Source organism: Calonectris borealis, chromosome Z (genome assembly GCF_964195595.1).
Source record: "Calonectris borealis chromosome Z, bCalBor7.hap1.2, whole genome shotgun sequence".
Taxonomy (NCBI): domain Eukaryota; kingdom Metazoa; phylum Chordata; class Aves; order Procellariiformes; family Procellariidae; genus Calonectris; species Calonectris borealis.
The window spans coordinates 3,618,427-3,639,137 of record NC_134352.1 but is presented as its reverse complement, the minus strand read 5'-3'; the positions used below and the strand labels follow the sequence as shown (position 1 = coordinate 3,639,137).

The window sequence follows — 20,711 nt, the reverse complement described above, 5'->3', positions numbered from 1 at the left end:
GTTCTACGTGAGGTGTCTGTTCATAATACTTCATCAGTTATATGGAGCCTCTGCTAGTCACTTTGAATTGCTATATCCTTCTGTACGAATGGACTGGTATTGATGGCTTAATAGAGAGCAACACAGTATTTCACAGATAAGAAAGTTACAATACATACCTGAAAAATAACAGGAAAATCTATTAACTTTGATGACCTTAACTTCTGTCTTCAATAAATTCCAAGTACTGACTGTTTGTGCAGGGCAAACCTGTTCATAACCCCAGGATTACTGACACTTAAAAAGCAGCTGCTTTTCTGACAATAAAGATGAACACAGGATTAACCAAGATTTGAAGTTACGTTTTTTGATATAGAAGGAGAGAGAAATTTAAAAAGAAGAAACTACAACTAACATACAGGAAATCTGGAAGATCAACACACAAGAACTCTTCTGGAAGACACCTGGCAAACTAGAAATACATCCAATCTCTTCAACTACTTTAGAAGTTCGTTCCCTGTGATGCTTTTCTTCTAAGTAGATACTGCAGAAAGACCATCTACCCACCATAAACAGTTGTCATTGTCTTCGCAGCTATCAGAGCTGTAGATACTGAAAAAAGAGCTGCTGGCTGACATCTGGATGATTTAAGCACATTTCTGATACAGTTTATCATCATGCATAGTTGCCTGCCCTCTGCTATCACACAGGGGTAATACAGAGTTAATAAATTGCATCTTTGAGGATGCAAATGCTTGCTCATTTAATGTTACCATTCATCTAGAACAGCGGAAGTACAAGCCTATAAATGAAAAAAAATTCTTTTCCCTGAAGGATTTTACATTATAGTCCAGTTCAGATTAAACTACAAAAATAAGACTTTCAAGTAGCAATAGTAAAGAACATTTTATTAAAATGGAAGTTTGTCAAACCTTATGTATCAAAACTAAGGCCGCAGCTAATGCTAACACAAAGTCAACCTCAAAAGGTTCTTATAATATGATACAATTTAGAAATCTTATACAAAGCTATTTTACAAATGAGTGCTTGAACATTCCGAAATGCAGCATTACTTACTTGTTCTAAAACGATATATCAATTATTCTAGTGATAATATTTAATGATACAAAGTACTGAACTATCAGTGCATATAACCTGTCTTTATTTTGGTCCTGTGAGGAAAGTAATTTTCTGCATCACTCCAGCTACAGAAATGAATGGAAGTACAAAACATTGTAATGGAAGCTGCCAATGATTCCTCTCTTTTGTGCTGAGTTCATTTCTTTTCTTCTCATGCTAAATATCTCCAGTCATAATAGCAATGAACTCTTCTTGATTGACTGTAGAAAAAGAGAAAATCATTAGACAAACAGCAAACATCCATAAACCATAAAAGAAAATAATGCATATCTGTATTATACTTTTTACTTAAAGGTTTCCCAGTATTCGTTGAGTCTGATCCATTACAAGTTTGGATTTTTTGCTTCTAGAACAACAGAGATTTTGCACTTTTTTTTTCATGTAAAAGGAAAAGTCAGAATGCAAGCTTAATTATGTGGAATACTTAAGCCAGAACCTAGCTCACATACAATAAGCTATTATTTCTAACTATGAAAGTAAAAAAATTCTAAAAGTAAAACAAGATAGAAAAAAAACCACTGAGAAAAGTATGTAAAAAGATGGCTATGCAAAACCATACTTTATTATTATGATTTTTTAAGATTTATAAAAATGTTAAAATGGTAAATAAATTTTATTCAATAAGTGCTTCTCAAGCAACAATACTGCAACTCCAGTTACGATTAAATTCAGTTTTATTCTTAAAATCATGATCCAGACATTTACGTCCAAACCGCCCCCCTGCCCCAAACCATGCTATTCCTCTCTCACTCAAACCTCTAACACTTGCCAAATACAAAATGAATTTTAAGATCATTTACTAATGATTCCATAAATTAGCTAGAATTAAAATGGACTTCTGACAAGCTTTTCCCCATCTGAACTTACTTCATTCTTCAGCTATAATTAACAGAGATTTTACACAAATGTACTTGAAGAAATTAAGCCATATTAATAAATTAATTAGCAGTCATTAATTATTTTGCTGCACTTATACCTGAGCTATTGACCTTACTCATATGTTAAAACAGAGCCACTGTAAAAGAGTTAACCAACGAACATGTTCACTCTGCAACTAATTACTGTAGAGGGGAATGATTAGAATAAGTCAGTGGTATGGAAAAGAACAGACATGTATAAAGAATCCTCCCTGACAATTATCTGTCCCAGCTAAGGTGCCCAGGCTACTCCTAAATAAAACACTGCAAAGTAAGAGCTACATTTACAGCTAGAGGAAAATTAAACAAATTCAACTCTGTTAAAGAATAAAAAAATAAACCTAAATCTGCCCTGTTGTGACACGTATCAAAAAATATGAAACAAGTAGATTTAGTCTAGCTTAGGACCCTATACTCTGAAATATCAGTCCATCATATAGCTACATCATGTTCTACTATACATAAGCACTATGTTGTCTGTATGATTTTAAAAAGCATTTCCACAGCTTTATCACAGTAACAGCACAATAACAGCACAAATACAAACATCCTCCCCAAAATATTCTGATTTAAAACACCTTTGTTAAACAATGCTGCAAAGTAGAAATACAGTACATAATGACGAACAAATGTAATGGTCGGATTTGACAATCCTAAAGGTCTTTTCCAACCTAAACGATTGTATGAGTCTATGATAAGTTTTGTAACATTCAACTGCAAAGAGAGGCGTAGTTACAATTCCCACTAACCCAGTTAATCCCAGTTAATCCTCCTCAGACTTACGATCTGTTCACAAGTTAAGCACAATGAAATCAGAAGCAATCAGTCTTTCCTAGCGTCAGATTTCCCCCAATCCCATAACATAAATGATCATAGAAGGACAAACTGGTATCACAGCTAATATGAAGAAAATGTTGACTTAAACTCTGGAGAGTTAAAAGAGCATATTATTTTAGTGGAGGTTTTTTCCTCCTAATTCTGTGCCAAAATCTGAGACCTAAGACTGGATCGTGTTTTCCACAGATGCATCCACACAAGATGAAAAAAACTGCATGAACTGACAGCATGGGGTTTCTAAAAATAGTCATACTTCAAAACAGAAGTCATTCCTAAGACTAGGAATACGAAAATAAGACTATTTACATTTTTAAGGCAGACAGAAATATGTCAAAAATACTTTTTTCTACTGAAACTTACGTAGAGTGTACCAGTACAGCTCAGTCGTTTTGCTGGAAACACAAGAGTTCAAGTAGCCTGAGTATCACATAACAGACCTTATTTCACTATGAGCAAAACAAGCGCTCAAATATAAGAAGGCTTAAAATACAAGTGGTATTATTCCTGTATTTGAAGTATCAATTAAAAATGCTACCATCTAACAGTTTCAGATTTTTTTTTGGCAGGAAAAGGAGAAATAGATAACAGCAAGATTTTGCTACATGACCCAGATGTTTGAAGCTAAATGGAACAGTGATTCACACGATTATTTACTTTTTCAGAATGAATCTTAAAAAGCTAGAAACAGCATCAGTTTTCTTTAAAGAACAGAAAACACACAGAACCTTAAGGATAAACAGCATCATATACAAACATTATGCTGTCAATCTTCCATATTCGATCTTGTGCTTGACTGTTCTAACAAAGACAATGAACAGATGAATGAATAAAAGGAAACTGAGCCACCCACTCTTAGCTGATCAATTTGAATTAAAAAATGCAGCACTGACCCAAAATAATTACAACTCAATAACCTTCCTGAAAGGAGCTAAGGGTCTACATTCAATTTGTAGTGACCAAATAGCCACATGTCAAAAAACCATCCTTGATCCTGACATCTCAGTTGGCAGCTCCAAGAGAGCAACACAGAACAAAATGTGCTTGCAGATAACTTCTACTCTCACTCATCTCTACAGCTACACCTTAAAAAAAAAGTAAAAAGCAAAATGAATCTTAAAAAAAAAAGTAAAGCTAGCAATGCAATGTCCTTACTCTTCCACTTAAAAGCAAAACAAGCTCAAAATTAAAGTCTCTCCCTAGACTAGCAATCGATTTAATGGATTGAGAAAACAGGCATCACTCCTTGCCTGCTATACAGCTACTGAAAAGGAAGTAAACAGGTATCCTACCGTCTACCAGAATTCACAGCTGCAATTCTGTGTGTCACTGCACACAGATCGGTGCCTGAAAATACGATTTGCAGCTTTCACTGACCTGCTTCAATTATCCTATAGGAAACACTGAGAAAAAACAAAATGTTTTCTCAGGATACAGCTCCACGAAAATCTGATCAAGCAGTGAGACAGTTCAGGGATCTAAGCAGCAAGAAAAGTAACACTTAAAAACCTAAAGGAATAGTTTTCCCCTGGCTTGGCTCCCTTAAATATCTCACTTGTGGGACCAGGTACTGCCAGTGCAAGAAATGGGTGGGAAGACACAGCTGGGAGTGTGGAGGAACATCAGAATTAAGCAGGTTGGATTTATTAAGGAACCATGGCCTCAGACCATAGAAAGGTAACAGAAAACAATAGCTCCAACAGGAAAGAAATCACACACTTTTCTCAACACTTACTTTAGTAGTAACAGTGTCAACATTAACACTCTTCTGGCAGTTGAATCGCTGACCTTTCACTATCTTTGTCTCCAGACTCCGCATTTACACTATTACAACAGAACAAAAGGTTCGCATTTCCACACCACTGACCGTGTCTAAATGTCCTGCTCTTCCTCTTGAAAGAGAAGGGGTTGTTTCAGTACTTGAGTAATTGTATTCCCAGCTATGGAAAAACATCTATCTCAAACAGCAGAGAGGGGAGGGGAGAAGTGTCTGTCACAAGGCTGACAACACAATTGTTTTTCGCTAATAGTGAGAGTTTTTTTTTGCTGACTGTTAAAAATGCAGCATTTATGTACATGGTCTCACACGAGTGGTCCCCGAAATTCAGATATTAAGGTTTCTGGTGTAAACATAAGGCTTACCTAAAGTTAATGAAAAAAACCCTAAGTTTCCGTGTTCACGAAGATTTAATAAGCATAGTATCAAAGTGAATTTCTTAATTCATTCTTTATCTAGCTAATAAATCCCTTCTGCAGCCCACTCTGTATGGACCTTGTCAATTGCCCAGAGCCATTTTTCACACTATGCTCTTCAGCACTCAGAGCCTCAGAAGTACGTTAAAGACCCGTCCAAGCTGATCCTGCAATAGACCCGGGGTGCATCCAGCATCATTCATTACCTTAATACTCCGTATCTGACTAACATGCTGAAATCACAACAGTGACACATCATCACTTAAGAAATACTGACTAGGCGATCAAAAGAGTTTCTCTTAGCACTTTAATCCTTTCACTGATTTATAAGGAAATAAAAATGTAATGTAGGTACATGGAATCTCCTATGCACCAGTTCAATTACTTCTACCTTCAACTACACTTTCACCAATCTTTTACTAGACATTGGTTGAGTAAGAGTTAGCGGTTAATCAACTTGAGAAATCAACTTGATTTTTAGATTCCAAGATACGGTTCCAGGACTAGTAGCGGTCAAAACCAACAATTTCCATTATTGGTAAGCTAAATGAAGTTTGAGCTGAAAGTTCTTTTTAGAAGGAAACCAAAAAGGACATTTTAACGATAAAACCACATTTAAAAAGGGGAGAAAATTAAGAACAGACTATATGGGTTTTAGTTTGTTAACACATACTTTCTCCATCTCCATCCTTATCAAATTCTTCAATCATAGCCCGTAGTTCTTCATCAGACATATTTTCACCCAATTCTCTAGCAACCCGGCGCAGATTTCTCAGACTTATTTTACCAGAGTCATCATCATCAAACAATTTGAATGCCTTGAGTATTTCTTCTTGTGGGTCTCTGTCCAATATCCAGTCTGTCACTGTAAGAAGGATATTTAAGTTAGACTAAAAAATTCTGAGGGGCAAACTCAGAATGACCTTAGCAGACTGAGGCAATATGAAGAACATACACTTCTGATTTCACCCATTCTTTCATTTTTGTATATTTCAATTCAACATGCGTATTTGTTTGGCTGCTATCTGAGCTCTCTTTCTCATCTCTCTTTTTCCAGACTGAATTTCTCTTTGGGACAGACATGTTGCAGTGGAAAGCTACATGGCAATTTAGACACAGTCGTGCTTTCAACACATTTTTCAATAGGAATTAAAAGTATACACATGCCTCCTCTGTTCCAAACTTACCTTTCAGAAAAAAAAAAAATCAGCTCTGACAGATGAAGACATGTGAATTTTTTTATTTTATATGTTTTGATCAGGGTAGAATTTTGACTTGGAGAGAACACTGAAACACTAAGTAATGAGAAACATTCACATGGAACCTCTCTTAGACACAAAACCACACTAACAAAAAACCCGAAACACCTAAGCCCAGGGGTTATGAAAAGGACGCTGCTATGAACTGTAAGATGTTAATTCTGAAAGGATTCATCAGTCTTTATTATTCCTTTTATCGCAACCATTTGTCAGTTTCTGTAACAGAAAAGACAAACTTGCCACATAAAATATTTTTCTAGTAATTATTTCAGATGTTTCAGGAACCGACTGTAAATATCTTCACATCTTTGTACCTGCTAGTCTTGTATTACAGGGCTTGCTATTTATGACTTTCATCAAGCCATTAAAAACACATCAACCCCATTTGTGCATGGAGAACCACTTAGCATCTGCTACTGTCTGCAGATGGAACGCCTGCTCTGGCTCAGTGAACTTGACAGGAAAAAATGAGATTCAAGCTCATATAAGTTCACTACAGCAATGAAGTTTATATGCCTACATAAATCCCTCAGATTTATACTAAATTTAAATATTTTCATTTAAAACAACTACGCTGCATGACAGTATTACATCATTTGAAAAATTCTGCCTTTTGTGGCAAAAGACAACTGCCATGTTAGCTGAAGAACAATAACACACTAGGTCTCTAAATACTATAGGTAACATGATTGTACAAAACAAGACAAAATGTAGTTGCATCTTTATACATTTCAGATGGGCCATTCCTACATTTAAAACCATAAATAACATTAAATTATGAAAAAGAATGGCTTATGGCTCAAGAATTGCCTAGCTACATTCAGCAGCTCTTCACACTTAAAGCTTCTATAACCTATTTTCTCTAACTCCCTGATCTTTCTGCTAGAAGTGGTATTATGTTTACTTCTGTGTCAAGGTCATATTGTGTCATAGCAGCACTCAAATCCGATTCAAGTTTTGGGACAGGCTCAATCACCTTCCAAGTATATATTGTACTTTCTAGATGAATTTTCCTAGCTTCTCACAGCACTTCTTTACTACCCATATTGATAGCCAGGACAGAACCAGGAAACAATGAACAATGACAGGACTGAACATCAGGAATTAAGAAAGAATTACACAGCAATTACAGTTTATTCCGTTATAACATTATACATAATGATGCAATTATAATATTATTATTCCTATTAAATCAATACTCTCACTTTTTTTGTTGTTTTAAATTAAATCAGGACTGATCACATGTATTTCCCCATAGGCTTTATTTTTGGTTCTTTTCTGACTTATAATTTGCTTTAACCTGGAATACAACTACAAAAATATTATCTGTCATTAACAACACTGTCCTGGTTTTGGCTGGGATGGAGTTGATTTTCTTCCTATTAACTGGTATAGTGCTGTGTTTTGGATGTAGTGTGAGAATAATGTTGATGACACGCTGATGTTTTGGTTGTTGCTAGGTATTGTTTACGCTAGTCAAGGACTTTTCATCTTCCCATGCCCTGCCAGATGTGCAGGGGGCTGGGAGGGAGTGTGGCCAGGGCGGTTGGCCCAGCTGGCCAATAGGCTATTCCATACCATATGACGTCATGCTCAGCATATAAGGCTGGGTGAAGAAGAAGGAGGGGGACGTTCGGAGTGATGGCGTGTGTCTTCCCAAGTAACCGTTACGCGTGATGGAGCCCTGCTTTCCTGGCGATGGCTGAACACCTGCCTGCCGATGGGAAGTGGTGAATGAATTCCTTGTTTTGCTTTGCTTGCGTGCGCGGCTTTTGCTTTCCCTATTAAACTGTCTTTATCTCAACCCACGAGTTTTTCTCACTTTTACCCTTCTGATTCTCTCCCCCATCCCACCCGGCGGGGGGGGTGAGCGAGCGGCTGCGTGGTATTTGGCTGCTGCCAGGTTAAACCACGACAGTCCTTTTTGGCGCCCAACGTGGGGCTCGAAGGGTTCGAGATAACGACAGGTTTGATTGGAATGTGCTAGATTGAATTTATAGCTGTTACTGCTGTTTAGCTATTAATTCGCAGGCTCTTGCACTTGCCATGGGGCTTGCTTGCCTTAATGTGTATTAGAGTCTTGTGCTCGTTAGTGGCTGCTTTTTTGCTCTCGCTGCTTGCTGTGCTGCTGCACTGCTGATCGTCTTACTGTGCTGTGCCTGGGAACGTTCTGATAACAGCAATGGGGATGCGCCTGGGCTGGCAGATGGCCAGGGCATCGCTGCTGCTTCTGTGCTGCTGTGCTGGACAGGCTGGAACTGCAGCGTGAACTCGAATTGAAGGGACTGTGACCTGTGGCTGAGTCCATGCGGGACAGGACACCCCGAGGCGTCTGTGACTGTGGATAAGCCCATGCCCAAGCAGGTACATCTTGAAGCGTCTGTGGCCGTGATTATGTCCGTGCCGCAGCAGGTATACCTCTGAAGGGATTGTGGCCTAAGGATAAGTCCACGCTGGAGAAGGTACACCTCGAAGCATCTGTGGCTGTGGATAAGTCCATGCTGCAGCAGGTACACCTTGAAGTGTCAGTGGCTGTGCATGAGGCCATGCTGGAGCACCTCAAAGCGTGTGGCAGTGGATAAGCCCATGACAGGGGAGGTACACCCCTGGAGAGATTGCAGCCATGGGTAAGGCCATGTTAGAGCAGGTTTACTTCTGAAGGGACTGTGGCCCATGGAGAAGGTCACACTGGAACTGGTGCACCTCGAAGCGACTGTGGCTGTGGACAAGCCTGTGCCGCAGCAGGTATACCTCTGGAGAGACTGTGGCTCATAGGTAAGGCTCCACTTGGAGCAGGTACACCCTAAGGGACTGCAGTCTGTGGATAAATCCAAGCCGGAGCAGGGGCAAGGGGAGGAGTTCATTGCAATGTTAAACCCTATGGTCTGGCCCAAAGGGACCAGGGGTGGAGATTGTAATGGATATACCTTTAAATTGTTGTAACCCATGATTTGAGTTGCATGTTATAGGAATTACTATAGCAGGAACCACCTGAACCAACGGAGGACAAACTTTACAAGAAGCAGCGCAGGTGCAGCAGTGACCCGACCTGAGCTGGCTTTGGTGCCCAGTAACTCCATGCAACACACCACCTCTGCTGACCTGAGTGACCACCATAACAGATGGAGCCCAAAGTCATGGACTAAATGAACGCAGTGGACATTTTGTGGACATTTATGGATATTTTATGGACATTTTACAAGGGTGGTCCATAGACTGAGGGAATGATATCTGTGTATTATATCAAAAGATGGGAAGGGGGATGGTGGGTAATGAGAATGTATTGGATAGTGTGGGACCTGAGCATGATGTAAATGGTATGGAATAAGGGGTGGATACTGTCCTGGTTTTGGCTGGGATGGAGTTGATTTTCTTCCTATTAACTGGTATAGTGCTGTGTTTTGGATGTAGTGTGAGAATAATGTTGATGACACGCTGATGTTTTGGTTTGTCCAATCCTAGCCTGTTAAGTCGTTAAAATTTGCCACGTTTCAAATCAATAACCGTTTTGCCACATCAAGTAGATTGTTATATGTAGCCAAGAGTAAATACACATGTACTACACTGGTTTTTTTTTTCCAGAAAATTTACAGAAATCTAGTATCTTGAATGCATCGAGTGGAATAATGAAATAGAGATATAAAGCCATACATGGAGAAATCCGACACAGCTTTTTTTTTTGGTAAACACAAATTGTATGCAAACATATAAATTATGTTTAACAACCAAAAAATCTTCAAAGAAACTTAAACTCTAATCTTTAAAAATTCTGCAGATCACTACATACTCAAAGTATATCAAACTGTGCTACACACAATATTCAGATGAAAGAAACAGCTTAATGAAATTCCACTGTTTTTATCAACAGTTGAAAATCCTTGAAGTACAACATTTAACATCTGCTTCAGTTTCTCTTATCTTTGTTATATATGAAGTCTGTATTCAGTTTACAGTTTGTCTGTGTATACACTCCTTCCCATGAAGTTCAATGCCAAATACTTTTTCCACAGCAGGAAGGAGAATCTTACAAAATCCATAAACAACACAAGAATATCTACATTTTAAGTTACCATTTATTCCTTTGTGTAAGTTTGAAAAAGATTAGGACTGTGTATACTCTATTTCCTTTTATACTGTGGCTATCATTCATCTCTACATACCAAACTGAGTATTCAGGATACAAAGATTTATCTTCCTCCACTACTGACTTTTATAAAGAAAAACGTGAAATGAAATCTCCCACTTGTATTTCTTAATAATACTAGATAACTGAAAAAATACACGAAGTACTGCTTCTAAATTGTAGTCACTACTATAGACTAAATTTCTCTAAAGATACACAATCAAACACATACCAACTTCATTAAAATCTTCGAAGGTGATCTTGCCTGTCGCTTCTCGATCATAATCTTTAAGTATTTTCAGTACATCAGCTTTTTTCACATCAAAACCCAAGGCTCTCATTGCCACCTTTTGGAATAAAATGGAAGTGCAACCATACATGAAGATTAAAATACAGATTTAACAGATTTCTTTCTCTTTTCAGTAATTACCTTCTTGCACAAGAGAGGAGGTGTGTATCAGTGGTTTAGCAACAATAATAAATAAAATTAATAAAAGGAAAAAAACTTAGGATATAAAAATCGATTGAAATACTATTAGCAAATGGAACATCAAGTTACAGTGAAAAAAACTAGCCTTTGCTTTTTCAGGGATTTTACAGACTGGACCAAATGCTTCTTAGGACAAGTAGATTTATTTTCCTCACTTCCAAAAACATTTCAAGTATTGACCCTTTTTCAAAGATAAAGCTGAAAATCAATCTTCAAATTGTTCTTCTTCAGTATTCATACTAAGTGTGTATATGTTCATGGGTTTACAAGTCCTCTTGCAAGTGACTTTACTGCTTTTCCAGTGAACAACGTAAACCAACCTATTTTTTATTTTTGCATTAGGTTAGGAGTAAACATTTAGTTTCCCTTTTCAACTGAGATGGCAATTTCTCAGCACACACTACCTTGACTTCCTCCAAACTGATGAAGAGACACCAAACCAGAAGTGGAAAACCACAATCCTGTTGGATGTAGCCATTCAAAAATCTATGCTAGATGCTGATTTTGTAGAGAAGGAGATAGTTCTTGTCTTTATGTATTTTGTTCTTCCACATTATTATCTTCAGGGCCACAATATTTAATTAGACAGCTAAGAAACAGCTTTGCAAGTAATCATGAGAGCTGGTAATTCAAAGCATACTGTAACTGGAAAAACCATATTAACAGTCCCGAAACAGTCCCCAGTACTACCCCACTCACTGTGGCTTCCAGAAAAGATAAAATACCTGAACTCTGAAATAAAGAGAAGGGAATCGCTATACTTAAGACATTTCTGTAACAGCAATTAAAGTAAAAATGAGACTTTTTCCCCTCCCCCTCCTTTTTGGGTTACTTGGTAGAGCCAGAATATGGAGCCAGCAGACTAGATTAGGTATTCCTTCCCAAAAGAATCTCACCCTATAAATGACAGAAACACTGGCCTCTCCAGAGCCACCTTTGGTTCCTGATACAGTACAATTAGAATAAAAATTCATAAAAGATTTAAAGATACTTTAATGAACTTCACGTACTACTTCTAGAGACTTCCAGCCAGGAGTACTCACTAGGAAAGACTGCCATCCTACCCTCCATTTGCCGATAGCTATCAACAGGAGAAGCCTTTGTTGGGAAGGAAAACTACTGAGCCTCCCATACGCACAGCAAATAGCATACCTCATTCCTACAATCCATAGGCTCCCTGTTGAAAAATCCAGGTGGGTAAGCTCTGGCTCATAGCCAACTGTTTTACAAATTTGATTTACATCTTTTACCTAAGCCTCTGAAACCTGTGGATTTTCACAACATCAAGCTTTAGATTATATAGTGCCTTTAAAAAGAACCAAACAGGTTTTCAAGAGCTTTTCGCCCTTGGTCATCTGCCCAAGCTAAACCCTGGAGAGCATTCAGACCAGTGTTATGCAGGATGCTACAGCAATTCTGTTACTGTGTCAAGAATATAGTGTGGGAAGAAAAGCTCATTCTTACACCAATCCAGTATTTCCTTCCCCCCCCACACTTTAAAAACTTACTACGAAACATATATATGTTATCCACCATAAAATCGTTTACATGAAAAAAACTTTTACCTTTAATTCATGATAATTTATTGCTCTATCTTTGTCTGTATCAAACAACTCAAAGGCATCTTTAATTTCTTGCTTCTGTTCCTCTGTCAGTTCTCTTCTTTTCTTCTTTTTAGTTTTGTCTACTGAAAGCTCACTCCTATATAAGAAGAAAGAATTTAAGTGTAATTGATTTCTACTGGGAAGATACCACTGTAGACAATGTTGTCCACCAATAAGAAACTCCCCATAATTGCACAGATCACTACTTTCCCTATTCAATCTCTTCCCAGCTTGTCCTCCCAGCTTAAAGTAACACTTGAAATAGACAATTCCTTTGTGAAAGCTGAATGATACCTCCACCCACCCACGCAAAATAAAATCAGCACAGGTGTTTCCGTTAATAAATAACAACAACAAAAAAAGAGGGTAGAAAAAATACCGGTTAAAAAGAATACTTGAGGTTACAAACTAGATTAGCAGTTGAAATGATACTGCCCCTGAAAACACTTTATTTCTAAACTGTAGCTTAGAAGAAAGAATTTTGAGACAGACAGGCTGCTGGAGGCTTAACTAGGCCAGACAACTGGGTTGTCTGGCTACTAAAGTGGGTGTTAGGCGCCACAAATCGGCTTTCTTACCAGTAACAGTTCTTAGACAAATGGCATTTATGGATTTTTTTAAATCCTTTAAATCACACACACACACACACTGTTGTAAAGACTTTTAGCTCTGTTTTTGATATATACAAAAGAGACAAACTCCCCAAATCAGCAAATCTTGCTCAAAGATAGTCCTCTTTTCCTTGGCTAGTCTAGAAATAAGATTAAATTTTCAGGTAACAGACAGAAAATACATGATTCATATTTTGGGAACAACAGTTGAAAAAACTGAAAAGGCTGACACTGATAAAAGATACTTTGGACCAAGCTAGTAAAGTGTAAATTTTTCTGTAACTGTGCTTTATTCACACCAATGGGATTGACTGCTGTATCCAGAGTAATTGCTTGGAAAATGTCCATTTCAGAGCAAGAACTCTAAAAAAAAAAAGAAAAAAACCCGTACATTTGAGATAACAGGCGATATCAACTAAGGCTGTTACAATACTCAAGGTACACTCTTAGAAGAAGCAGGCACGCGTGAAGCTCAGCAGCACGCTGTGATGAGCATGGCTAATTGCAGCGGTAAATCCCCTCTATTCTGTGATCATGAGGTCACATCAGACATACTGTGTCCAGTTGTGGACAGCCCAGTACAAAAGAGACGTACAGAAAATGGGTAAGGTCTAAGGCAGACTACCCTGCCCACGGTGCAGGAGAAGCTGAGGGAGCTGGGTCTGCTTAGACCAGGGTGAGTGGGGCAGAGGGACTAGGTGGGGAAGGGCTAAGGAGAGGGGATCTAAGTGCTGTCCTTCACTATCTAGAGGGTTATTACACAGAAGACAGCCCCTCAGAGGAGCACAGTGAAAGAACAAGAGACAACTACAAAATGCAAGAGGAAAAACTGCAGCTGGATCTAAGGGGAAACATTTTCCCAGTGCGTGTGTTTCTGTGCTGGAACAGTTGCACTGGGAGACTGAGGAGTCTCCATCGTCAGAAATTTTTGGAACCCAACTGGAAAAGGTGCTCAGTAACCTCATTCAGTTTTGAGTGGGATCTGATCTGAGCAGCAAGCTGGACTAGATGGCTTCCAGGAACTCTAATCTAAATTCTAATCTAAATTATAGTATAACCCAGGTTATGCTCTCAGGAAAAGGTTTTTTTACACTCATTTGTTTATTTGCACCAGAGAAAAAATGCGTGCTGTGTCACCTACTGTAAAATGCATAAAAATTACTGATGAGTGAACAGAAAACTGCTTTTCAATAATATTTATTTTCCAAATCTCCTGTAATGAGCTGCTTTTTCTTCTCCTTTGTTAAGGATTTGCTAATTTTAATCAAAACCAAAGATTATACACACAGCTGGGATTTAGCTTTCAACAACCACTGAAGCTACACCAGTAAAAATTCCAAATATAGACACGAAAAGTGCAAGCTGCACAAGCTGGACCTGCCTCAGACCACAATATCCTCAAAGAGTGAAAAGTCCCTCACAGACCAATTGAGACAGTGAGATTTCACGCAGGCTTTGGATTACTATAGCTTTTGGAAGGACTAAAATAACTCTGAGCTGGGTACATAATTAGGACTGGGAGAGTCGCTCTGATTCAGAGAGCCCACATTTTGTGAGCCGCGATGATGAAATCCATTTAGAAGTCTGAAAGCAGATTACCGTGGAACTATTCTGGAAGAAGGATCTAGCCACTCAAGTGTTTATTTAATGCTTAGCATAAAAGAATCTTTTTTAAAAGACAGAGCAGTACTTAAATGCAAGTAGTTTAGTGCCACTTCTTCTACCACCACTTTTATTATACGAAGAGTGAAGTTCTCAAGACTTGAAAATTAAGGATCGCATATGCCATATAAGCATATTAACTACGCTCGAAGACAAGGATTTGCCAGGTGGAGCATTTATAAGCCGGGCCCCTTTATGCAAGTTACTGAATCTGAATGAAAAAAACCCAAAACCCAACAGCCGAACTCAACGCCCACGGAACGCCTTTTTGAAGGTGCGTTACTTCAGACACCCCAGGACCGAGCCTCTCGGAGCAAGACGCGACGGGCCCTGCCCTCCCTCGCCGAACAGACGGCTGTCGGGCCTGATCCGCCCCGGCCGCCCCCCCCCCGGAGGGGTCAGACATAAGCGGCTGCAGACCTTCACGGCGCAGGCCCCGCCACTGCCCCCCGCTTTCCGCCGAGATCTCCCCTGGGCCTCGAGGGGGGCAGCGAGGCCCTGAGGGCCCCGCCCGCGGCCGCCCCCCAGCAGAGCCGCCCGCCGCCCGCGCTGCGGGGCCCGAAGGGGGCGAGGGGGGAACCGCCCGGCTCATACCGACCTCAAGGCCAAGCTCATGCTGCTGCCGCCCCCGGGCTGGGCCGCGGCGGGCCGGACCGGACCACACCGCCTGCCCCTCCGCACGGCCCCGCCGCGCTCCCTTCCCCTTGGAAACGCGGCACGACGCCGGCGCCCGCCAACCCGCGCCCTCCTCAGCACGTTACCGCCGCCTGATTGGGAGCTGGCGGAGATCTTCCCGCCTCCGAGCGCTGAGCGCCCACTTACTGGCTGGGAGGCTGCCACTCAAGCGGAGAGTGGGCGTTCCTCTTGTGTCGTCCCCGCCGGGGGGCGGGGTTTTCGGTGTGGGATGCCGTTACCCAGAATGCTGCGCGGCGCGGGCAGAGGTGAGAGGCGGCGGCCATGGCGGCGGCGGCCGGGCAGCTCTTCGCTCCCTATAGCACGGCTGGCGGGCTGCCGGGAGCGGCTCGGAGCGGGTGTGCCGCCTCTCCTCGTCCCTCTCTAGCCTGGGTGCGCTAGGGCTGTGGCAGAAGAGCTCCCCGAGCCCTGCCCGCTCCCTCCGCCGCTGGGTGGGACGGCGCCATCTTGAGTGTGAAAGCGCCGCGGGTGGCGGAGGAGGTGTGTGAGGCGGCGTTCCCGCCGTCCGGAGTCGGGGAGCGGGCACTGCCTGCGCGGCGGCGGCTGCCGGCACGGCTAGCTGTCGGCAGTGCCTTGGGGCCGAGGGCTCTTCTTAACTGGGAATTGGTAGTCGGTATGCACCTTCAAGATGGGGTCTGGGAGCTCTGCGTCAGAGCGCGGAAATGTGTGGGGAGATGTGATTCATGAGCATGTTCTTGCAGTATGTATGTACACCAGACAGCGCGTTCAGAGTATGTGGAAGCATTTTTAACAAGCCTTTCTGATAGCGTACACTTTGCCTTCCTAAAAATTTGGGGGGGAAGTGATTTATTGCGTGAAAACTGAAGTCCTTAATATATAGTTGCAGTTTTCATTGCCATTAATACTTTTGTGCTTTGCAAGCCAACGTTATATATTCTGCAGGTGGGGGAAATACTCATTTCACTGATAAGAAAACACGGACTTGGAAGAAGTACTGCCATGGTGCTCTGATCTGTGGCACTATAGTGCTTTGCTATTTGGGATGTTTTATAACTTGTGCTGAACAGTCCAGTGTTACTAGCTGGACCATATGGATGTTCAAAGATTTCCTAATGCTGGGCTAAGCAGTCTGGCTAGATTCGCTGAAAAGACTTGGGCAGTGAAAAATGTCTTCAGGCATTTATGTCCTGCTCCTTTCAGGACTGACAGTGTGTTTGAGTGTGTTTTACATCTGCGGGCACCTAGTTTTCCAGTAATAAACCACTAGCATGTTGACCACGAGTACGCAGTGTTGTATCTGAAGAGCTGGATTCAGTAGGTGTGCTCAAGACACGTATTTCCTGAACAAAGTCTAGCAAAGATGAGGTTGGTTTGGCTGTCCTTATACTCTCTGGTCCACAGATCAAGTAGGCAGAGGCACTATAAGAAGTTTGTAATTGACCTCTGTTAACAGATGGTAGCTTTGTAACTAAAAGTATAAATTACTGGCAGGTTTGACCCTCAACCTGTGTTGTAGTGAGATTTTTGATGAGAGGTTTTTCATTTCACTCCTTTTGTTTGGTTATGTCTGCAATTAGATGCATTCATCTGAGCCATTGTATGTTTGCATTCAAATCTGGTTTCTTCCCCAGTTTGAAGGAAGGAGTTGGGTACAGGTCCTGAATACGGGTCTCAGAACTCCGTGCTGGTAGCTCTGCAGTCAGTCCATGCTGGTCACATCAAGGCAGTAGGTACCGTATAGTAAACAAACAAGCAAAAATACCCACAAATTAATTTTTTTGTGCTTCGTACAACATATTTACATGGCCAGAGAGAAAAGGAGAGCATTAACTGAGTGGTGAGAATGCTCACTTGGAATGTGTGAGAGCTAGGGTCAGGGTCCTGAGTGCACCCGGAGCCCCGAATTGCCCTGTCTCACCTGGGACCCCCACCTGCACCCCCTTTGCATGTTGGTTCTGGAGCTCAGCCCACAGGCCCTTGGTCGTTGCCTGAGCTGTGTTGGAGATAGACCTGCCCTCCTGCTGTTGCTGGCTTACTGACCGGACTTTGTGGCCTGGCCTTGAGCTTCGGTCATCACCTTGCAGTTGTCTGGCAATCACTGGGCTGCTGACAGGTCTGGTTACCGTCACTGTCCCTGCAGTCTGTGGGGAGGTCACTATCCCTGCCTGTGTTGCGGTTGCCCTTGGCTTCTAGGTTGTCCTCCCTCACGGAGCAGCCCTGTCCTTGCTACTTCCTGGCAGGTAGCCTCAAATTCCTGATACTGAGTGACCCTCTGGGTATGCTTCCGGGAACTGGAGATCCACGCTGAGATCTCTATTTCTAAACTTAGCAGATGAGCTATAAAATTGCCTTCTTACCTCCGAGGCCAAGGAGCCTGCCATGACTTTAACAAGAAGAGATGCACAGCTAACTAAGCACTTTCCTCTAGCCTCTAGTTACCTAACACACAGACAGCTCTCCTGCTAGAGGTAGGACTCCTCGTCGCTCTTCTGCTGGTCCACCACGGTGTTTTCAGAAGGCAGCACACAGCCAGGTCTGCTGTAACCACCTCCTGTGCCTAATTTGGTTAGATGACCAGTGAACGTGGGCTTGGAAAGATAAGGAGCTACAAAATCCACAGGAATAAATACACTCCTGTGTGCTCTACCTCTAAATTTGATTATTCCCAGCCAGTCTCATTTGTGAGTGTAGGAAGGGCGAGTGTCTTACCATTTACAACCCTCGGTGTTTGTAGTGATGTTGTTATTCTTTGCACTGAACTTTAGATCTTCAGGGCAGAAGATCTCCAAGCAGACAGATTCCTAGCGCAACTGGTGCTATTCTTAATGGGATGCTATGGCAAAAGCTATGCTCTGGAAAATGCCACTGTTTGTAAATTTAGTAAAGCTAGCTCGTATTGCACATGAAATGAAGATGTCAGGAATTCAAAACTGAAAAGGCAGGCTCAAATTATAATAGCTAAAAATAGATACTTGATTTTGGGTATGGTAGCTGTGACTTGCAAACCTTTACATTTTCAAAGCTGTCAAAACCCCTTCTAAAATTGCCTTTTATGAGTAGAGTGGATAAATTACAATATCACTAGCATGTTCCTCACACCTATGTATCGCCAGCTTAATAAGGAAAATAATTATTTTATTTTTGAGGTGTACTTGAAGGCTTTATTATTAGCTGTATCTTCAGCTTTTAATTAATTCTCAAATTCATCTCTTGCTATATGAAAGCCATTTGTGGGGCTGTCTGCCAGCCGTATCTTCCCTTTAAGTGAATACGTTTCCTTTTCTAGTCCTAACTTTATGAGTATTTGAAACCACTCTACTGTTCCCTTGTCCCAAGCTGAATTTGAGGGTCCAGGAGATTACAAACCTCATCCCAGCCGTTCAAACTCAGATCAAATATCAGAACCTTCTGATGTAAAGCAACAAGCTGCTTTGTTGGTAAAATTAATCCAAAAATTTTCAAAGGAGTAGTTCTGCTTGGGCAAATTTCATGCAAGTTCAAGTGTTGTTTGTTCATGTCAGTTTTACAGCAAATCATACGGCACAAAATCAGTGTGAAAATGTAAAGCCATATTAGAAACATATCATGTGTCCTTGCCAGTTTGATGATTGGAAATGTACTCCCGTGTACATCCGGGTCAAACTGCTGGGAAGTACCTTACTCTCTAGCTCTGGTGCAGTCACAGAAGTGTTGGCCAAGGACCCTTCCTGAGTCCTCCTCCCCGTGTCAAGGTTCTTTTGTTTATTTGTTTTTTCTGTGCTTTCCCATTTTAATTGCTGTTGAATGCCTCGTAGCCTTCCCAGGACACTGTTGGGCACATATGGGAACACACACAGACAAAATCAGTTATTAAATCGGTGAGATTAGCGGGTCCATTAAAAGCCGAACAGTTGGAGGAACTGTGTACTGAAAATGGTTTTGGATAGCACAGCAAAAGCAAAGAGCAGGCTTATAACACTGTTGGTTTCCACTTTAATCTATTATTATGCAATGAAGCCTATTATTTTCTTTTCATGGTAAATTTAGATGCTGCTCTTTGTGCAGAGGGATGTAGTCCCTGGTGGCACCTTCCCATGTGTTCCTCCTCTCAGCACAGCACAGCACAGCCGTGCTGCCCCTGCCCTGGAGTCAGCTCCTGCCTGCACTTGGGCCGCTGAACCCCCAGGTGGGAAGTCATCTACTGCTTCTCCTCCAGCCCAGCCTACACCGCCCAGGGTAGGAAGGTAATCATGACTTTTATTGTCTACGTAGGAACATAGGAGAGGAGCAGAGAAAGGATATTCTGCCTGTACGTACTCTGTAGAAGCATTAACTGACTTTGAAGTATGATTACACTACACAAAGCAACGCGGTGTTAATATATAAACTAGTAGTAAAGTGGTTTAACATCACACTAGAGTTGTCTGGGCTAATGACGCACCTCAGAGGACTAGATTGCTTCCTGACTAGTCTGGATATCCCTGTGCTGCACCAGTGCGTGGAGTGTAAGTATAACCTAGCATGTTTTTACCAGCAAAACCCCTGTGTAATAGTTAGCTTCAAATAAAGTTAAATTTAAAATAAAACCTAATGAGTGTTTTCTGATTGCTTTTCAATTGTATCTGTTTCTGTGCTTCCTAATTCAATTTGGAAGTGAGGGGACAGAGGAAGAATTAGTTTTGGATGAAACATGGTTGAATTTTTAGACACGAGGTACTGCATTGATTAGAAGTAATAACTTGAAACAGTGTTGGTTGAATTCTTAGATTTTGAAAGTTAAATATTCATAATTCCTCCTTTGCCATATATTTTTCCACCGTTATCTCCCTCCCTTTTTCCTAACAGATGTCCATTTTTTGTTTTTTTTTTGGCTACAGATGTCTGCTCTTAAAAGGCAAGGTGTTACACTAGGTTTTAACAGCACTTGTTCTAAAGCTTATTCTGAGCTCTGCTGTATAGCATCCTACAGTCTAGGATTTAACAGTAAAAATGCTTTTTTTCCCCCTGCCCTTGAGAATATTGTTTTTAGCAGAAACATCCCATGTTTCTTTCATAGTGACATGATGGCAAATAGAGATGTTCGCTGATATATAAATAAAATGAGATGCTGTAGCACTGAAGTAATTAAAATGAGTGTTTCATTTCCATGTATTAAAAAGACAAGTATAAAGACCCCTTGCTCATCTGAGACAGCTACCTCACAACATAGCATGTATTGTGAAATACAAGGTGTAGTTCAATATGACTAAAATAATGCAACACATTC

General features: G+C 41.0%; 1 protein-coding gene across 1 annotated transcript; it reads right to left on the bottom strand.

Moving 5' to 3' along the window:
* Positions 1–866: 866 nt before the first annotated feature.
* CETN3 (centrin 3) lies at positions 867–15,559 on the bottom strand. Its single transcript, XM_075136455.1, has 5 exons — positions 15,411–15,559; positions 12,501–12,636; positions 10,678–10,792; positions 5,737–5,928; positions 867–1,319 (listed from the first exon to the last, which is right to left on the bottom strand). The coding sequence occupies exons 1-5, from the start codon at positions 15,425–15,427 to the stop codon at positions 1,276–1,278; spliced, it is 504 nt and encodes a 167-aa protein (XP_074992556.1). The 5' UTR covers positions 15,428–15,559; the 3' UTR covers positions 867–1,275.
* Positions 15,560–20,711: the final 5,152 nt, after the last annotated feature.